Here is a 17,293-nt window from a genome sequence, read left to right on the forward strand (position 1 = left end):
CCGTAAGTGGGCTCACCAATTTGTTGAAGGCAGTGTGTATGAGATATCCTTTTTGATTGTTTTGCCTGCTAAAGGATCATTCCGTGCTACTAAGCATGCGTATAGGTTATTATTTAGTGGGAAAACGAAGGTTATTGAGTCGGACTGCAATTTGATTCCAATGTCAGGATTGTCACTTTCATCTTCTGAAGATCTTAATTGTCCTGAAATTCAAACTGATTTTTTAGTTGGTAAGTTAACTACTTGATTTGCATGATTTTTATGTTTATAACTTGCAGAATTGTTTTATTTTGGTTGTAATTTTATTTTTATGATTATTGATGTCAGATATGGTGGGGTTGTTAACTGCTATTTCTACTCAGAGAATTCAATTAGGTGGATTGGAAGAAATGAAGATGATTATGATGGAGTTATCTGATGAGAAGTAATTTCTCTAATATTTGGGATTATTCAGAGAGTCTTTCTAATTGTATGTTAAAAATTAGTTTAGTTAAGTGTTGATATCATTTAATTTATAACATTTCTAATAGGGGTAAAGTTGTATTTCTTGTGCTTGGGGACTGTGTGAGGATTGTGACTGAATATTTATTGATTCATACCAATGAGAAGCCTGTGGTTGTTGTCCAATATGCCAAGATTAAGAAATGCAGACGTAAGTTTAACTGGTTTGTTGATTGTTTGAACACCAGTTTCTTTCATGGCTTTGTATTTAATTTATGCTTATTTTGAGATATAGATGGTTGGTCAATTGGTGCATAAATTTTTTACTCGCTGTAGGTGCAAATTTGCTTCAGACATTGATACCTGCTGCTAAAATTAGCTTAAATGCTGATATTGACGAAGTTATATCGTTTAAGAAGAGGTATGCAAAAAGTTTTTGATTTGATTAATCAAATGTAAATAATTTTATTTTATTGTATTTGAAAATACTGATTAATGTATTCAACCATATTTGTATAGGATTCTTGCAAGTGGTATAGATGTTGGTGGACCTGTGGGTGATCTATCTTTTCTGAATTCTTCGTATCCAAAGATTGATGAAATTAGAGTGATATATCCAATTCAGGTATTTTGCTGGTGGAAAATGGATTGTTAATTCTAGATTTGGGTATAGTCTTGTCATTTGAAGTTTGTTTGTTTGATGCACTAATTGATTGAGGTGTTTGGATGTTTAGGACTTGAAGGATTTGGATTATGTGTGTTCTTTCTATGAACCAATGGGACATAATGGACTCTGTCTTAATGTCGATGAAAACTATTGCAATGTTTATGAAGTGTGTGATTTCGGCAGGTCCATAGTGTTTAATTACTATGACATATGGGAAGCATATGAAGCTTCTTCTTTTTGTGAAAAAAAGGCAGTGGTATGCTGATTGATTAGTATGAAATCTAAAGTGCAGTTGGTGTTTTTAATTATCTGTATGTTAGTTTAAGTTTTTATATTCTTTGGTGAATGCAGGCAAATATTTCTTGTGGGGGTTTAGCTTTTGAATTTGATAAAACCGAAGATGTTGTTCAACATTTTGTAAGCACAGAAGGTGGAAGTGAGGCCTCTAATTCTATTATTGGAAAATCTTTGTTACCATGCAAAAGGTTGTCTGTTGAGGGATCTTCTAAGGATGATGATGAAGGTTGTGAGAACAATTGTGCTGATGTGAAGGCAAGGAAGATTTAGGTGATATCAAATTACTTGGAGTGTTAGGTTGGAGTAATATTCAGTACTATAGATTTGTATTTTTTTGGGGTTGATGTTGGAAGTATCTAATGTAAGCTATTTAGTATTTAAATTTCTTAGAAAGATGGAGTATGGTGTTTATTGTATATTGTAGTTGTCTAATTTATTTTGTTATCAAAGTTGTATGCCGTAATTTTCCTTCTATGTGGATTGGAAGTTTTTAGTTTTCTACATTTTAAGAATTATAAGACTATTGTATCTGGATTTGTAGATGTCATCTGATAAAGATAATAAAGGGAGATAATATGTTGAGTCATGGACCATTATATTTTATTTAACCTTTGTAATTTTTATTTATATCTTTGTTTTATAAGTAGTTCATATTTTGATTTGTTCGATAAAGCAAATAAGGTTAAAATATATTTTATGGTTTTTTATTTTGTTTGGGATTTGATTAAAAACGATCGAATGCGTATAATTGTTATAAGGATATTTTATTTAGATTTGATATTTATTTATTTAATTTATATGTGTTTTTTTCAGTTATATCGTGTGTAATTAATATATCATCTGGCCAGGGTTGTTAGTTAGGCAATTTTTTTTTTAAATATGGTTGTTGCAATCTAAGTATCCAGGATATTGAAATTATTTTTAATAATTATTTATTTGTTAATATAAAAATATTTAATAAAAATAATACTAATAGTTTAGTTTAGTTATTTGAATAACTATTATTAGAATAGCATTAAAAGATTAGTGATTAACTTTTTTTTATAATTTGGAAACAATTAAGTGAAATTTAAATATTTTATATTAATTAAAAAATTGGTAGTATAAGTTATAATAGCATTATTTATTTTTTTATCAACAATGAAACGATTTAACTTTTAAAATTATAATATGTTAGAACTTGTATATTGTAAAATTTTATTTACTAGAATTTAAATTTATTTTCCTTGGTTATAATTATTTGTTATTATAATTCTTGAAGTTATTTTCAATATGATATTTATAGATCAAACAATATATTTAAAGAATATTTAAAATAAAACATGTGATATAGTGAACATCAAATACCTTTTTTGAGATTTTTTTATTTTTTACTATATTTGATAAATTATTTTGTAGTGAAGTTTATGTTTATTATTTATTAGTTAGTAATTAATGGTATTTACATAAAAAGATATTTTCCAATTTTAAGACAACTTTTTTTAATTGATATATAAATAAATTGTGATCTTGTTTTATTTTCTTTTATTTTATATAATAGTGATTGGGCTTTTTGTGTGGAAAAACTTTGAAAAGGATTTGACATTGGCTTCTGTTATATACACGTGTGGTTTGCATTCGGAATGTCAATAAGGGAAGATTTTGTTAGCCTTAGAAGGATCTGGCATATGTGGTGTTCCCCTGTTTCGTATTTTGGGTAAGTTTCAGGTTGTAAAGGTGCTGCTGATTTTTGGGTAAATTGACAGGTTAGGGGCAAGGTGTCTGCCTTTTGAAGTGTTGTTTTCATGAAGTGGCCGTGAAAAGGGATATGGTGAATTCGAAAAGTCTTTTTGCCGCTTTGTCCATTATCTACTTGTTGAAGGTGATTTATATGTCATATATCAGACTATTCAGTACGTGTCAGGTGATTGGTACTTGCATGTTTCCAATTTTTTTCAGTTACTATTGTAGATTTTTATTATGTCTAACCCATTGGTAAACTAAGGGATATCTTTTATAATTAATTATTATATTATACATGAGCTGTGTGTCTGAAGTAAATAACAAATTAGTTTCTCTTAGTTGTTCTTTTTGGAAACAGTCCTAAAGGGTGTCTCTTTTATGAGTTAAAATGATGGTAATCAGTTGTGATGTATAGTTAGGTTTAGTTAGATGGATTAAAATATCATTTTATTAAGCTTGGTGCAATAGGCTGCTTTTACTGACAGGTACTCAAGTTTTAGATAAAACTTCGTAATAAGCAGTAAAAGTTAGGGATAAACTTTATCATTTATAATTGTTTAATAAAAAATTTTGAATTACAAAATTTTAAGAGCCCGCCAATATTGCCTATATAAGATAGTAATGTGTTGTGGTCCAAGCTAAACGTGTTAGTAGTATTCAGTCTTTGCTTAAGATAAAGTTTCCAAACTTGGAGTAATTTGTGATGGCTAACTCTTTCTCTCTGGGTATTGTTAATGCCTTGTGTCCACCCTCTCAAATTTGGAGTGTGATAGTGAGGGTAGTCAGGCTTTGGACTGTGTACACGTGTAATGGAAATGGAGTACCAAAATCAGTGGAGATAATTCTTATGGATCAATATGTATGTAGTATGATCTGAGAATTGTTTTATTTCAGAAGTCATTCAAAGTTTAATTTGGTTATTATTGGATAGTTATTAAGTGTGATTTATGATTGTTTGTTTTGAATAATAAATGCTATATGGTTTCATTTGAAGGGAGGCAAGATTCAATGCTCTCTAAGGAGAGAAATGTATGTTAAATGGGGACAAACATTCATGGAAGGGAATGTATATAAGATAACTTTTGGTCGGTTGGTGCCTAATTTGGGACCTTTTCGTGCAACTGAACATCCCTTCAAGATTCTTCTTAATCATGATTCTATTGTTGTCCCATGTGAGAACACTTTGATTCCGATGTGGGGTCTTTCTCTAAAGAATTCAGAACAAGTAAATATGGCTTGTGGACGGTCAGATTGTTTAGTTGGTAAGAATATTAAAATGTGTGATAAGTTTTATGCTTCATAGTGGTATGTAGAATCACTTATGGATTTTATAGGTTTCCTTAAGCTATTGCAGTTCTGAAAACTTGCATAAATATGTGGTTGATTTCAGTAGCTGTGTAGGGTTATTAACTTGTTATATTAACTAATGTATGGTATGCATTGATGTTAGTTTATAATTTATTTGTTATTGTGCAGATTTTATTGGGTTGCTCACATGTATTGTTGAAGAAAGGACTTGTGTTAAAAAAGGGAAGATGTCTAAGATGATGATCATAGAGCTTGCTGATGACAAGTAATTTTCATATCCTGTTTAGTTAAGAACTAAACTATTATTTAGTGCATGTGTTTGTTGGTCTACTTTGTATTTATAATTTCATTCTTGTTTGTGTTAATTTTATATTTAGGGGGAGAGTTCAATGTGTTTTGTTTGAAGAGCATGCCAAATTTGTCACGGACTATCTGTCTATTCATTCTACTGAAGAAGCAATCTTGGTTTTCCAGTCAGCCAAAATAAAAAAATTCAGAGGTATAAAGCTTGTATAAAACTTGATATATTGTTTGACTATAAATGGTGATGTGTTTTGTTTGTATTTTTTTAATAAGTAGGTAATTTCTTGATTTATGTAACATGTATTTTTAGGAAAAAGTGTGCTTCAAGGTGTAGTGTGTAACACCCCGATTTCGGTGGCGTCACTTTAGTAACCAAAAGTAAACTTAATGCGGAAAAACGTGAATATTTTTTTTTTTCGATAATAACTAAGACAAGACTGAAATAGATAAAACCCAAATGCGAAAAGCAATAAAACTAATATACAAAATATATAACAGCCCCCCCGTTGTAAGTAGCAACCTCGTCACGAGTGAACCTCCAGTGACGGGTAATAGAAGAGTAGCGCCCGTAGGCAAAAGTACAAACCAAAAGAAAAGGTTAAGTGTCCGCAACACTATCCCTCAAAACTGAGAATAAGCTGGCCCATCGGCCTGAAACAAGACCTCCTAAGTCCAACCAACTCTCTGTGATTCTCGTAAAGAACCACACGAAAGCTATAGGTGGGAAACTACCCTGTCCCAAAAGAAACAAATGATGTTCAGAGCTAAGACTCTACTCCTACACTAATCCCATCTCGAGGAGCTCACACCAGCACTAAGACCTACATGCTAGCGTGGTCGTCGCCCAAATCTGAATTCAGAACGACCTAGTCTAAGTACACCATCCGTCCTCCTCTCACTACCGCGATACGCTCCAGTTTCTGCATCTCAACCCTAGTTCCTCCCGAAGGATGAACCATCATGGATCAGCCCGCCAAAGACATCTGACAAAGGGCGTTTGTTCGCCAAAGCACACCCAGAAGACGCGAGGGTCAACTCCAAAGAATTATGTAAATAATAGCACCAATAAATATAAATGAGATAATAGCCACTTAGGCTTATAACTAGGGATAACATCCTAGGGTTGCATACTTCCACAAAGAATATAACGACTGTAAATCACAGTTAACATGCATCAAGTAGAACTACAAGTATCAAACACACTCATCATGTAGTCAGATCAGCATAAAACCCGAATAACGTCACTCTGCTTGGCGACGGAACAAACCGACAACGTCACTCTGCTTGGCGACGGAACAAAACCACAACGTCACTCTGCTTGGCGACGGGACAAAACCACAACGTCACTCTGCTTGGCGACGGGACAAACCAAAGGTATTGCCACTTATAGGCTGGGCACCTCGAGACGGTCGTAACACTAGCCTCGTGTTTAACCATTTCTGCTCGGGCGTCACTTATCACCTTTGGCTATAGTCAAGACGGTACAAACTCTACATGGTCTGACCATTTCTGCTTGCTATGCCGAACATCAACAGGCACGATACAACTCTACATGGATGATCGTTACCTCCTGTTGTGCCAGGTATAGTCAGGACCGATCCAACTCTGCATGGCTGATCGTTACTTCCTGCTATACCGAAGTACTCTGCTTGGCACTTCATAACAACACATAGCTGCTCCAACAGCACAAGAGTATCAAATACTCGGGAGCTATCAATTCCCCGGACTTATCCCCAGGATAGCCCAACAACATAGCTGCTCCCACAGCACAACAACAAACGCTGCTCCAACAGCCCGACATCAAACGCTGCTCCAACAGCACAACAACGACATACTCAACACTTGGATCTGACGACACTTCTCGTTTTCCAAAACTATGGTTTTCATCCAAAGCCTCCTTTCGAGATTATTACCCTTACTTAAAGATTTAGAGGTTGTTTAATGTCTTATGAATTTTCTTTTCAAAATAATATCCTTTTTAGTCTTATCGCAATTCCTATAAGTTCTCGGGATCTTCGAATCCCCAAATGACTCCAGAGAATGTCTCGATCCATAAACCCTATACAAGGCCCGAACCTCGTTCGTCCTATCAAACTTTCTCAAAACTCTCAAAATAAAATCGGCATGACCTGCCCGCTATTCTCACCGTTCAGAATCTCAGATTTCCAGTGTAAAGCATATTTAAATCATCACAATCAACAACATGTCATATATCAAGAAATCTCAACATTAACACTTAGCACTTAGCATATAAAGCATGCACCACACATCCTAGATTACCCACATAGCACATAGCATGTAAGTCAATCTTCAAAAACATTCAGTAGATGAATCATCTACATTGTCAGCCGAAGCCTCAGAAAACATTTTCAATCACACACAATCTCAGTGCATAAACAGTAAACAATGTCGAAATATCGACCCTAAGCATTAACTAGAGATTCAGTGAGAAGCCCTCACCTGTAGGTTCTCCAGAATAATCAACTAGTGCTTCCTCGCACTCAAAGTGTTGTTCCTCAGGAAATTCCTCAAAAGTTCCTTTAAAACAAAATCACAGAAATACTATCAGAATCTATCGGAAACTAAGCTATCGATACTTACTAAGGTTACTCGAAGTAATCTATACTCTAAGGTACGATAATCTAGCGCGAAAGACAAGTTTTCGGAAAAAGGAAATTTCTTCCTCCCCCTTAATAGGGCTCGGCCACTTTGGCTAATTATGGGGCTCGATTTTTCTTCGATCAAACTTGGTTCCTATGCTTTCATAAGCCGTAACTAAGGGTATTCTGAACTCGGAAAAATTATCGGATCGAAAACTGTCGCAGGGGTATTTTGGTCATGATTTTTAACTTAGGATTTTCAAAACTGAAATCCCAAAAATAAAATTTTGCAGGGACGTCACCAACGACGTTTATGACAACTAATCCTACTAGCACTAAGCTAAGGCGATAGGTTTCAGCCTAAAGGTTGAAGCTTTACTCCAAAAACTCCAAAATGGGTATTTTAGGCTAAAATCGATTCCGGCGGAATTCCGGCGACATAACGGAAAATCTAATCCGGCATAAGTGATCTTGGGCACATATAGAAGAGGTTTAGAATCAGAAATGAAAGATTCAGGATAGTTTTGCAAAAACCCATAAACTATCCACTCAGAAAACTCTACAGAAAAGCTATGGAAAAAGCGATCAGAGGTAAGGATTAGCGACTATACCTCGAAACCTTGAAGCAGCAACTGATTAATCAACGATCAAGCAAGAAATGAAGAAAATCTCTCCTCCTCCTCTCCTATGCAAACTCGCGGCCTCCTTGGGAAGAAATGGTGGAGTTTTGTGATTTCTTCTCACTTGCTTGCTATATATAGAAAATGGTAATTCGCGGGAAAATGAAAGTTTCGCGAATCTGATTTTTCCGGCATCATTCTCCATGAATTCTAAGATAGGTTTTGGCAAAGGAATTCCTAAGCTAAGAAGATGTCTCCTTGTATTTTTGGCAACTAATGCAAAGTCGGTGCAAAGTCGGTGTAAAACTATTTTACCCGATAAGTTGCTTTTTGCATCGAATGTCGGAATGGAAAACTTCCTTCTGAAGAAAGATTGAAATCATCAAGAGAAATGGGTGTACGCGTGTAGAATATCCATTTGAAGCTCTGAATAGATAAAGTCTTCATTGTCGAGAAATTCTAGGGTTTTGAAATACCAGGGATTCGGTTTCGGCAAACTTCCGATGATTGGAATCGGACGTTCGTAGATCCTAGAGTTTCGCCTCGAAACGATTGTGATATATGGAAAAAGAGAAGTTCTAACATTTCTCTGAAGATTTTTGGAATTAACTTCCGTCGTGCCTAAAAGTGAAAATCAGCTATATACTAGGGTTTCTGACCTAGGTTTAAGCGTATAACGATCGTGCTATAACTTAAATCGACTTCGATACAATCCTTAGACTTTTCCTGAACTTTCTCCTTCATACATTTATTTCATTTACTAAACTCTTGTTCAGGTTTCCCTTCGCCATGCATCAAACCTACTGGTGAATAAGAATTTATTCACTTGGTATAAACTGAAAAACTTGGGCCTTACATTACTACCCTCCAAAAAGAAAGTTTCGTCCTCGAAACTTAAGGTTTAGTAAAAAAAAAATTCTGAATATTGTCCCTTGGTCTTTTCCTCTAACTCCCATATAGCACCTTCTGTGTCTTTGTTCCAAATAACTTGCACTAAAGCACTCTGCTTTCCCCTCGATTGTTTCACTCTTCTAGTCCCAATGTTGACCGACGGCGTCTCAAAAAACATATCGTCCTCTAACTCTCTGTTGTCCAGTTCGACCACTTGAATCGGTTCTCCGTTGGAAATAATATTTGTTGGCATTCGTGCAATCGCACAACCTTAACCACTTGCTCCTCTGCCCTTGTTCGTCCAAAATACTGATTAGGAACTCGGTACATCTCTATGTTCCGGATTTAATGCTCAACTTGAGTCTTACTACCTTGTGCATGACAAGACTCATTCTCCTTAATCATAAATTCATTAACCCCTCATAAGCTAATCATCCTCTTGATATCCAACAATCCATTATTGTCGTCTTTGTCCTCAAAACCTTCCTCACTCCAACCAGTTTACACTTGCTGAAATCCCTAACGCTTCGCATCAATCGAGATTTATCCTCTAGAAGATCAAATCATAACTATACCTCAAGGGACTTAACTAGTCATTTCGTCATCCGATCCTCCAACCTTCTGAGGTTTAACTACTATCGTAACTGTTATCACCACTACATCCCTTACTCACACACGATTTCCAACTCCCCAAGTCAATCTTAATCATAGGATTCTCCTTCAACTTATCAAAATTCACTTGCTAACTCTAGCATACATCACCGAAATCCATAACAAAGTTCCATTCACCATTAGACTCTGAGTAGCTTGTCCAACTCTGATAACTTCAAGTATTCATCTTAATACTAACACTTTCCTTCTTGCAACTTGATTACCATCTTGTCGATAAACTTCTTCATCTCTCTATCAAATTCTAACCAACTTCGAGTCCTAGAAACTTAAGACAACAGTTCATAGACTTAAAACCTGAACCTTCCCCAAGTTTGGACCTCTAATGTCCGTTAATTCTTCAATGCTTCCTAAATGAATATCCATTTCTTCAAACTATATCTCCTTCGCAAGAGAACTTATACTTAATGCGAACTTTTTCCTCCCAGCTCGACTAATCCTCGATCAACTCAAGTCAATCTTACCAATCCTTCTATCAAAGTCCATAGCCAGATCTGATTCCGAATATCACCCCCTCAATATTAAGTTGATCAAGCCTAACACATCGAAGGTGAAATTTAGAAAAACCCACTGGAACAGTCAATGAGTTCCTATCATCCAATAGTCACAAATATCTTGATATTAAATCCTCAATAATGTCGCTACGGAACTATACACTCTCGACATCATACGTATACTATCCATACGAAATCTCTCTATGATTCATTCTTTAGCTTCAAGCTTCTGGTCAAACGCATCGGTACAAGACTACTTTCTAGGCTTAACGTGTTATCTTAAACCTCGTGTAACTTCTATAGTTTAAACACGAGCAACGGTCAAATAAAGTATTATTAGGCGTAATAACTATAAAGTCAAAGCTCGACAGTAAGGGCAAGTTAGGTGTGTTGCACGTTCTACGAGAGTAATGAAGCGTATTATACTAGAATGAGAAAGAATAGTTAGAAGGTTACCATCGTTCTTGCGCTCTCCTCTGGTTAACTCCTCAGCTCCTTCACCATCCATGATATAAACTCTTCCTCTAGCAGCAGGGCGCTTTCCCCTTATGGTGTTGACAAATGGCTCAACCTTGGGTGTCTTGCAGTTGTTGGCCAGATGTCCTGGTAGATCACACTTGAAACACCTCGGCTTCCCCTTCGGGCATTTCGTGGAGTAGTGCCCAACCTCCCCGCATTTAAAACATGTCATCTCACGGCTCCCAGCTTGGCTTCCTGCTCCTCCCGCAGCAGCAATCGTAGGCCTGAACGGTCCTGGGGTAAACCCTTCCCCCGTAGGACGCTGATAAGGCTTCTTCATCTGTAACTTTCCTTTTCCCTTGTTGTCTTGGGAGCTCGACCTCATCGGTCCCCCAATTCCTGCTCTATTCATCCTTCTATTTTTCATCAGCTCCACCTCCGTGGCTTTCTCAACCAACGACTGGAATCGCATGATTCCCAGCGGCCTCACTGAGTCCTCAATATCCGCCCTCAGTCCATTGACAAAACGCTTGCACATATAGCGCTCGTTCACGTGATCATGAAAGAATTGGAAATGCTTCGCCAAAGATTCCAGCTTCGAAGCAAATTCCGGTACTGACATACCTCCCTGACGGAGTGTCAGAAATTGTGACTCCCGCTCATCCCGAGCACTTGTTGGAAAGTACTTTTCCAAGAATGCGATCCGGAATGAGTTCCAGCTAATCTCCTCGTGATTGTCTTCCATAATTCCTCTGGTGCCCTTCCACCAGTACTCGGCATCCCCGAGTAGCAGATAAGTCGCCATGCCCACTTTGGCACCCTCAGCAGTTTGTAGTACGCCGAATATCTTCTCGATTTCCTGAATCCAGAGATCCGCTTTGTCTGGGTCAGTACCACCAGAGAACTTGGGTGGATCCTGCCTTCTAAAATCATTCAGTCCCCTGTTCTGGTCTAGGGCTAACTCCCTCTCACGCTTATGTCGTTCACGTTCAGCCTTGTCAGCACGCCACTGAGCGTTCTCCACTGTTTGATTTGTCATTGCCTGGGCCACAGCAGTCATTGCCCCAGCGAGTTGATTCATGTTCACCATGTTCTCTGTTTAGGTAGACAAACAGTTAGTACTCATCATAAGATAGCATTTCCATAACTATACAATATGATTAAGCAATAACTTCAATCAATTTTTTTTAAGCGAAAAAATCGCTTGCAGACAATCAATTTTTCACTCTTTGCAGAGTCACACAACCTAGCACAAAAGACCTATTCCCCAACAACTCCCGAAAGACTCGACCGTGCTCTGATACCACAATGTAACACCCCGATTTCGGTGGCGTCACTTTAGTAACCAAAAGTAAACTTAATGCGGAAAAACGTGAATATTTTTTTTTTTCGATAATAACTAAGACAAGACTGAAATAGATAAAACCCAAATGCGAAAAGCAATAAAACTAATATACAAAATATATAACAGCCCCCCCGTTGTAAGTAGCAACCTCGTCACGAGTGAACCTCCAGTGACGGGTAATAGAAGAGTAGCGCCCGTAGGCAAAAGTACAAACCAAAAGAAAAGGTTAAGTGTCCGCAACACTATCCCTCAAAACTGAGAATAAGCTGGCCCATCGGCCTGAAACAAGACCTCCTAAGTCCAACCAACTCTCTGTGATTCTCGTAAAGAACCACACGAAAGCTATAGGTGGGAAACTACCCTGTCCCAAAAGAAACAAATGATGTTCAGAGCTAAGACTCTACTCCTACACTAATCCCATCTCGAGGAGCTCACACCAGCACTAAGACCTACATGCTAGCGTGGTCGTCGCCCAAATCTGAATTCAGAACGACCTAGTCTAAGTACACCATCCGTCCTCCTCTCACTACCGCGATACGCTCCAGTTTCTGCATCTCAACCCTAGTTCCTCCCGAAGGATGAACCATCATGGATCAGCCCGCCAAAGACATCTGACAAAGGGCGTTTGTTCGCCAAAGCACACCCAGAAGACGCGAGGGTCAACTCCAAATAATTATGTAAATAATAGCACCAATAAATATAAATGAGATAATAGCCACTTAGGCTTATAACTAGGGATAACATCCTAGGGTTGCATACTTCCACAAAGAATATAACGACTGTAAATCACAGTTAACATGCATCAAGTAGAACTACAAGTATCAAACACACTCATCATGTAGTCAGATCAGCATAAAACCCGAATAACGTCACTCTGCTTGGCGACGGAACAAACCGACAACGTCACTCTGCTTGGCGACGGAACAAAACCACAACGTCACTCTGCTTGGCGACGGGACAAAACCACAACGTCACTCTGCTTGGCGACGGGACAAACCAAAGGTATTGCCACTTATAGGCTGGGCACCTCGAGACGGTCGTAACACTAGCCTCGTGTTTAACCATTTCTGCTCGGGCGTCACTTATCACCTTTGGCTATAGTCAAGACGGTACAAACTCTACATGGTCTGACCATTTCTGCTTGCTATGCCGAACATCAACAGGCACGATACAACTCTACATGGATGATCGTTACCTCCTGTTGTGCCAGGTATAGTCAGGACCGATCCAACTCTGCATGGCTGATCGTTACTTCCTGCTATACCGAAGTACTCTGCTTGGCACTTCATAACAACACATAGCTGCTCCAACAGCACAAGAGTATCAAATACTCGGGAGCTATCAATTCCCCGGACTTATCCCCAGGATAGCCCAACAACATAGCTGCTCCCACAGCACAACAACAAACGCTGCTCCAACAGCCCGACATCAAACGCTGCTCCAACAACACAACAACGACATACTCAACACTTGGATCTGACGACACTTCTCGTTTTCCAAAACTATGGTTTTCATCCAAAGCCTCCTTTCGAGATTATTACCCTTACTTAAAGATTTAGAGGTTGTTTAATGTCTTATGAATTTTCTTTTCAAAATAATATCCTTTTTAGTCTTATCGCAATTCCTATAAGTTCTCGGGATCTTCGAATCCCCAAATGACTCCAGAGAATGTCTCGATCCATAAACCCTATACAAGGCCCGAACCTCGTTCGTCCTATCAAACTTTCTCAAAACTCTCAAAATAAAATCGGCATGACCTGCCCGCTATTCTCACCGTTCAGAATCTCAGATTTCCAGTGTAAAGCATATTTAAATCATCACAATCAACAACATGTCATATATCAAGAAATCTCAACATTAACACTTAGCACTTAGCATATAAAGCATGCACCACACATCCTAGATTACCCACATAGCACATAGCATGTAAGTCAATCTTCAAAAACATTCAGTAGATGAATCATCTACATTGTCAGCCGAAGCCTCAGAAAACATTTTCAATCACACACAATCTCAGTGCATAAACAGTAAACAATGTCGAAATATCGACCCTAAGCATTAACTAGAGATTCAGTGAGAAGCCCTCACCTGTAGGTTCTCCAGAATAATCAACTAGTGCTTCCTCGCACTCAAAGTGTTGTTCCTCAGGAAATTCCTCAAAAGTTCCTTTAAAACAAAATCACAGAAATACTATCAGAATCTATCGGAAACTAAGCTATCGATACTTACTAAGGTTACTCGAAGTAATCTATACTCTAAGGTACGATAATCTAGCGCGAAAGACAAGTTTTCGGAAAAAGGAAATTTCTTCCTCCCCCTTAATAGGGCTCGGCCACTTTGGCTAATTATGGGGCTCGATTTTTCTTCGATCAAACTTGGTTCCTATGCTTTCATAAGCCGTAACTAAGGGTATTCTGAACTCGGAAAAATTATCGGATCGAAAACTGTCGCAGGGGTATTTTGGTCATGATTTTTAACTTAGGATTTTCAAAACTGAAATCCCAAAAATAAAATTTTGCAGGGACGTCACCAACGACGTTTATGACAACTAATCCTACTAGCACTAAGCTAAGGCGATAGGTTTCAGCCTAAAGGTTGAAGCTTTACTCCAAAACTCCAAAATGGGTATTTTAGGCTAAAATCGATTCCGGCGGAATTCCGGCGACATAACGGAAAATCTAATCCGGCAGAAGTGATCTTGGGCACATATAGAAGAGGTTTAGAATCAGAAATGAAAGATTCAGGATAGTTTTGCAAAAACCCATAAACTATCCACTCAGAAAACTCTACAGAAAAGCTATGGAAAAAGCGATCAGAGGTAAGGATTAGCGACTATACCTCGAAACCTTGAAGCAGCAACTGATTAATCAACGATCAAGCAAGAAATGAAGAAAATCTCTCCTCCTCCTCTCCTATGCAAACTCGCGGCCTCCTTGGGAAGAAATGGTGGAGTTTTGTGATTTCTTCTCACTTGCTTGCTATATATAGAAAATGGTAATTCGCGGGAAAATGAAAGTTTCGCGAATCTGATTTTTCCGGCATCATTCTCCATGAATTCTAAGATAGGTTTTGGCAAAGGAATTCCTAAGCTAAGAAGATGTCTCCTTGTATTTTTGGCAACTAATGCAAAGTCGGTGCAAAGTCGGTGTAAAACTATTTTACCCGATAAGTTGCTTTTTGCATCGAATGTCGGAATGGAAAACTTCCTTCTGAAGAAAGATTGAAATCATCAAGAGAAATGGGTGTACGCGTGTAGAATATCCATTTGAAGCTCTGAATAGATAAAGTCTTCATTGTCGAGAAATTCTAGGGTTTTGAAATACCAGGGATTCGGTTTCGGCAAACTTCCGATGATTGGAATCGGACGTTCGTAGATCCTAGAGTTTCGCCTCGAAACGATTGTGATATATGGAAAAAGAGAAGTTCTAACATTTCTCTGAAGATTTTTGGAATTAACTTCCGTCGTGCCTAAAAGTGAAAATCAGCTATATACTAGGGTTTCTGACCTAGGTTTAAGCGTATAACGATCGTGCTATAACTTAAATCGACTTCGATACAACCCTTAGACTTTTCCTGAACTTTCTCCTTCATACATTTATTTCATTTACTAAACTCTTGTTCAGGTTTCCCTTCGCCATGCATCAAACCTACTGGTGAATAAGAATTTATTCACTTGGTATAAACTGAAAAACTTGGGCCTTACATAGTGGGTGCAACGAGGCTAAGTTTTAACCCTCAAATCCCGGAGGTTTTATCATTCTGGAATGAGTATGTTTTTGTTCAAAATTGAAACCTCTTTGTAGAGTAAGGTTTTTTTTTGAGTTAGGTGGATATAATCTACTTGTGCTTTTATTTCTTCTTTTTCAGGATTATGGTGACTGATACTCAGTTTGCTGATGAAGCTGGGTTTAATATGATTGAAAATTCTGTTGTTTCAGTGTATGATGATTTTATTAAGAATCATCCAAGAAAAACTGTGAAATCATTGAATGAAACGATTGAGGTTTTTGTAATTTCTTTCATTAAGAGATGTTTTATTTCTTTAGTACCTTGTGTTTGTGGAAAGAATGAATTAAGATGTATAAATGCAGGATGGAGATTTTGTTGTTCGAGCGAAGATAGTTACACTTTTGGAAGATGATAGCTGGTGGTACCTAGCTTGCAAGTGCTCTCGTGCAGTTATGAATGAGAATGGGCATTATTACTGTTCTGGCTGTTTTAGACTTGTTAATTATGTTGCTCCTAGGTATATGTTATAAATCTTGACATTTAAAATCTGCAAGGGATATTTATTTTTCAGGAGTTTGAAATTGTACTTAGTTGTTGTGTTGTTTTTATAAAAACCTAAATGACTTGTGTTCTTGATGTTGTTAGGTTTAGGATTAAGCTACAAGTCTCTGATGGGGTAGATTCTGCTGATTTTGTGATGCCCGATTCAATTGCTGAAAATCTGCTAAAGAAAACATGTAGTCAGATGCTAAATGAAGTTGAGGTATATATATATATATATGTGTGTGTGTGTGTGTGGGAATTTATGATTTTGATTTGATTATTTTCGATTTTGTTGTCTAATTTAGCCTTAGTTGATGAGTTTAAATATCTCTAAATATGTATTCATCAATTGTTAAATTGTTTAGGATCCGAACTGCACTCGTGCTACCACTGTTATGCAGGAAGGGTTGGTTGGAAGGGATTTGCTATTTAAGGTTGAGAAGAATTTGGTTAATGTGTACAACTTTGAGGATCCATATACTGTGAAACGTGTTTGTGATGATTTTGATCTTATGGAAGTGTTTATGGCAAATACATCTGTTGAGACTCCCATTATGGTTTGTTTATGTTATTTTGGTGCTTAATTTTTGTTCTACTGGGTTAGTATTGGAAACAACAATTTGGTAAAATAGTTAATTGTTTATTTGATATCTTGTAGGCAAAGTTCCCCAGTTCATTTTCTGAGTTGAACCTTGATGATTATGAGATAGATATGGAGTTATTGGGAAGCCCTCCTGATTTAGTGGTCCCTGTGATTGTGAAGCCAGCTATTGAAAGGAGCACTACAGAATATGGTGGTTGCTCAAAATCATTCAAGAGAAAGCTAGAGGATGAATTTGTTGTGGAGGAAGAATTTCAGAATGTGAAGTTTAAGGAGTGCAAGTATGGAACAGATTAGTACTTGTGTGAAAATGGGGGTGTTTATTCCTTGGTTTTGAATCAAGTTAATAACTATGGGTAGTTTTTTTGTAGACCATAGTTGCACTATTTGATATCAAGGAAACTAAGAAGTTGGTAGGTTAATCAGTTGGAATATTAGGTAGTGTTTGTAGGTTAATGTTTATTTTGGCTTACTCTAAGCAATTTGTAGTCTTGTTTTGTTAACTACTTGATGACTAAAATTGTTTATGTAATGAATGTATGTATCCATGTTTATATATAAGTTGATGATCTTGTATAGTTCTTTGAATATCGAGTTATTATTT

General features: G+C 37.2%; 1 protein-coding gene across 1 annotated transcript; it reads left to right on the plus strand.

Moving 5' to 3' along the window:
- The first annotated feature begins 3,830 nt into the window (after positions 1 to 3,830).
- On the plus strand, positions 3,831 to 16,986 carry LOC130719206 (uncharacterized). The gene is made up of 9 exons (XM_057569839.1): positions 3,831 to 3,986; positions 4,122 to 4,389; positions 4,604 to 4,700; positions 4,813 to 4,908; positions 15,684 to 15,819; positions 15,908 to 16,062; positions 16,191 to 16,308; positions 16,454 to 16,645; positions 16,747 to 16,986. The coding sequence occupies exons 1-9, from the start codon at positions 3,831 to 3,833 to the stop codon at positions 16,984 to 16,986; spliced, it is 1,458 nt and encodes a 485-aa protein (XP_057425822.1).
- The last annotated feature ends 307 nt before the right edge of the window (positions 16,987 to 17,293 follow it).

The sequence above is a fragment of the Lotus japonicus genome, chromosome 5, assembly GCF_012489685.1.
Source record: "Lotus japonicus ecotype B-129 chromosome 5, LjGifu_v1.2".
In the NCBI taxonomy this organism is placed as follows: Eukaryota; Viridiplantae; Streptophyta; class Magnoliopsida; order Fabales; family Fabaceae; genus Lotus; species Lotus japonicus.

Coding starts and splice junctions, on each gene's coding strand:
- LOC130719206 (XM_057569839.1), top strand. CDS start 3,831: ATGGCTAACTCTTTCTCTCTGGGTATTGTTAATGCCTTGTGTCCACCC. Junction 4,701..4,812: donor ATAGAGCTTGCTGATGACAA/GTAATTTTCATA, acceptor TTTTATATTTAG/GGGGAGAGTTCAATGTGTTT. Junction 16,646..16,746: donor CTGTTGAGACTCCCATTATG/GTTTGTTTATGT, acceptor GATATCTTGTAG/GCAAAGTTCCCCAGTTCATT.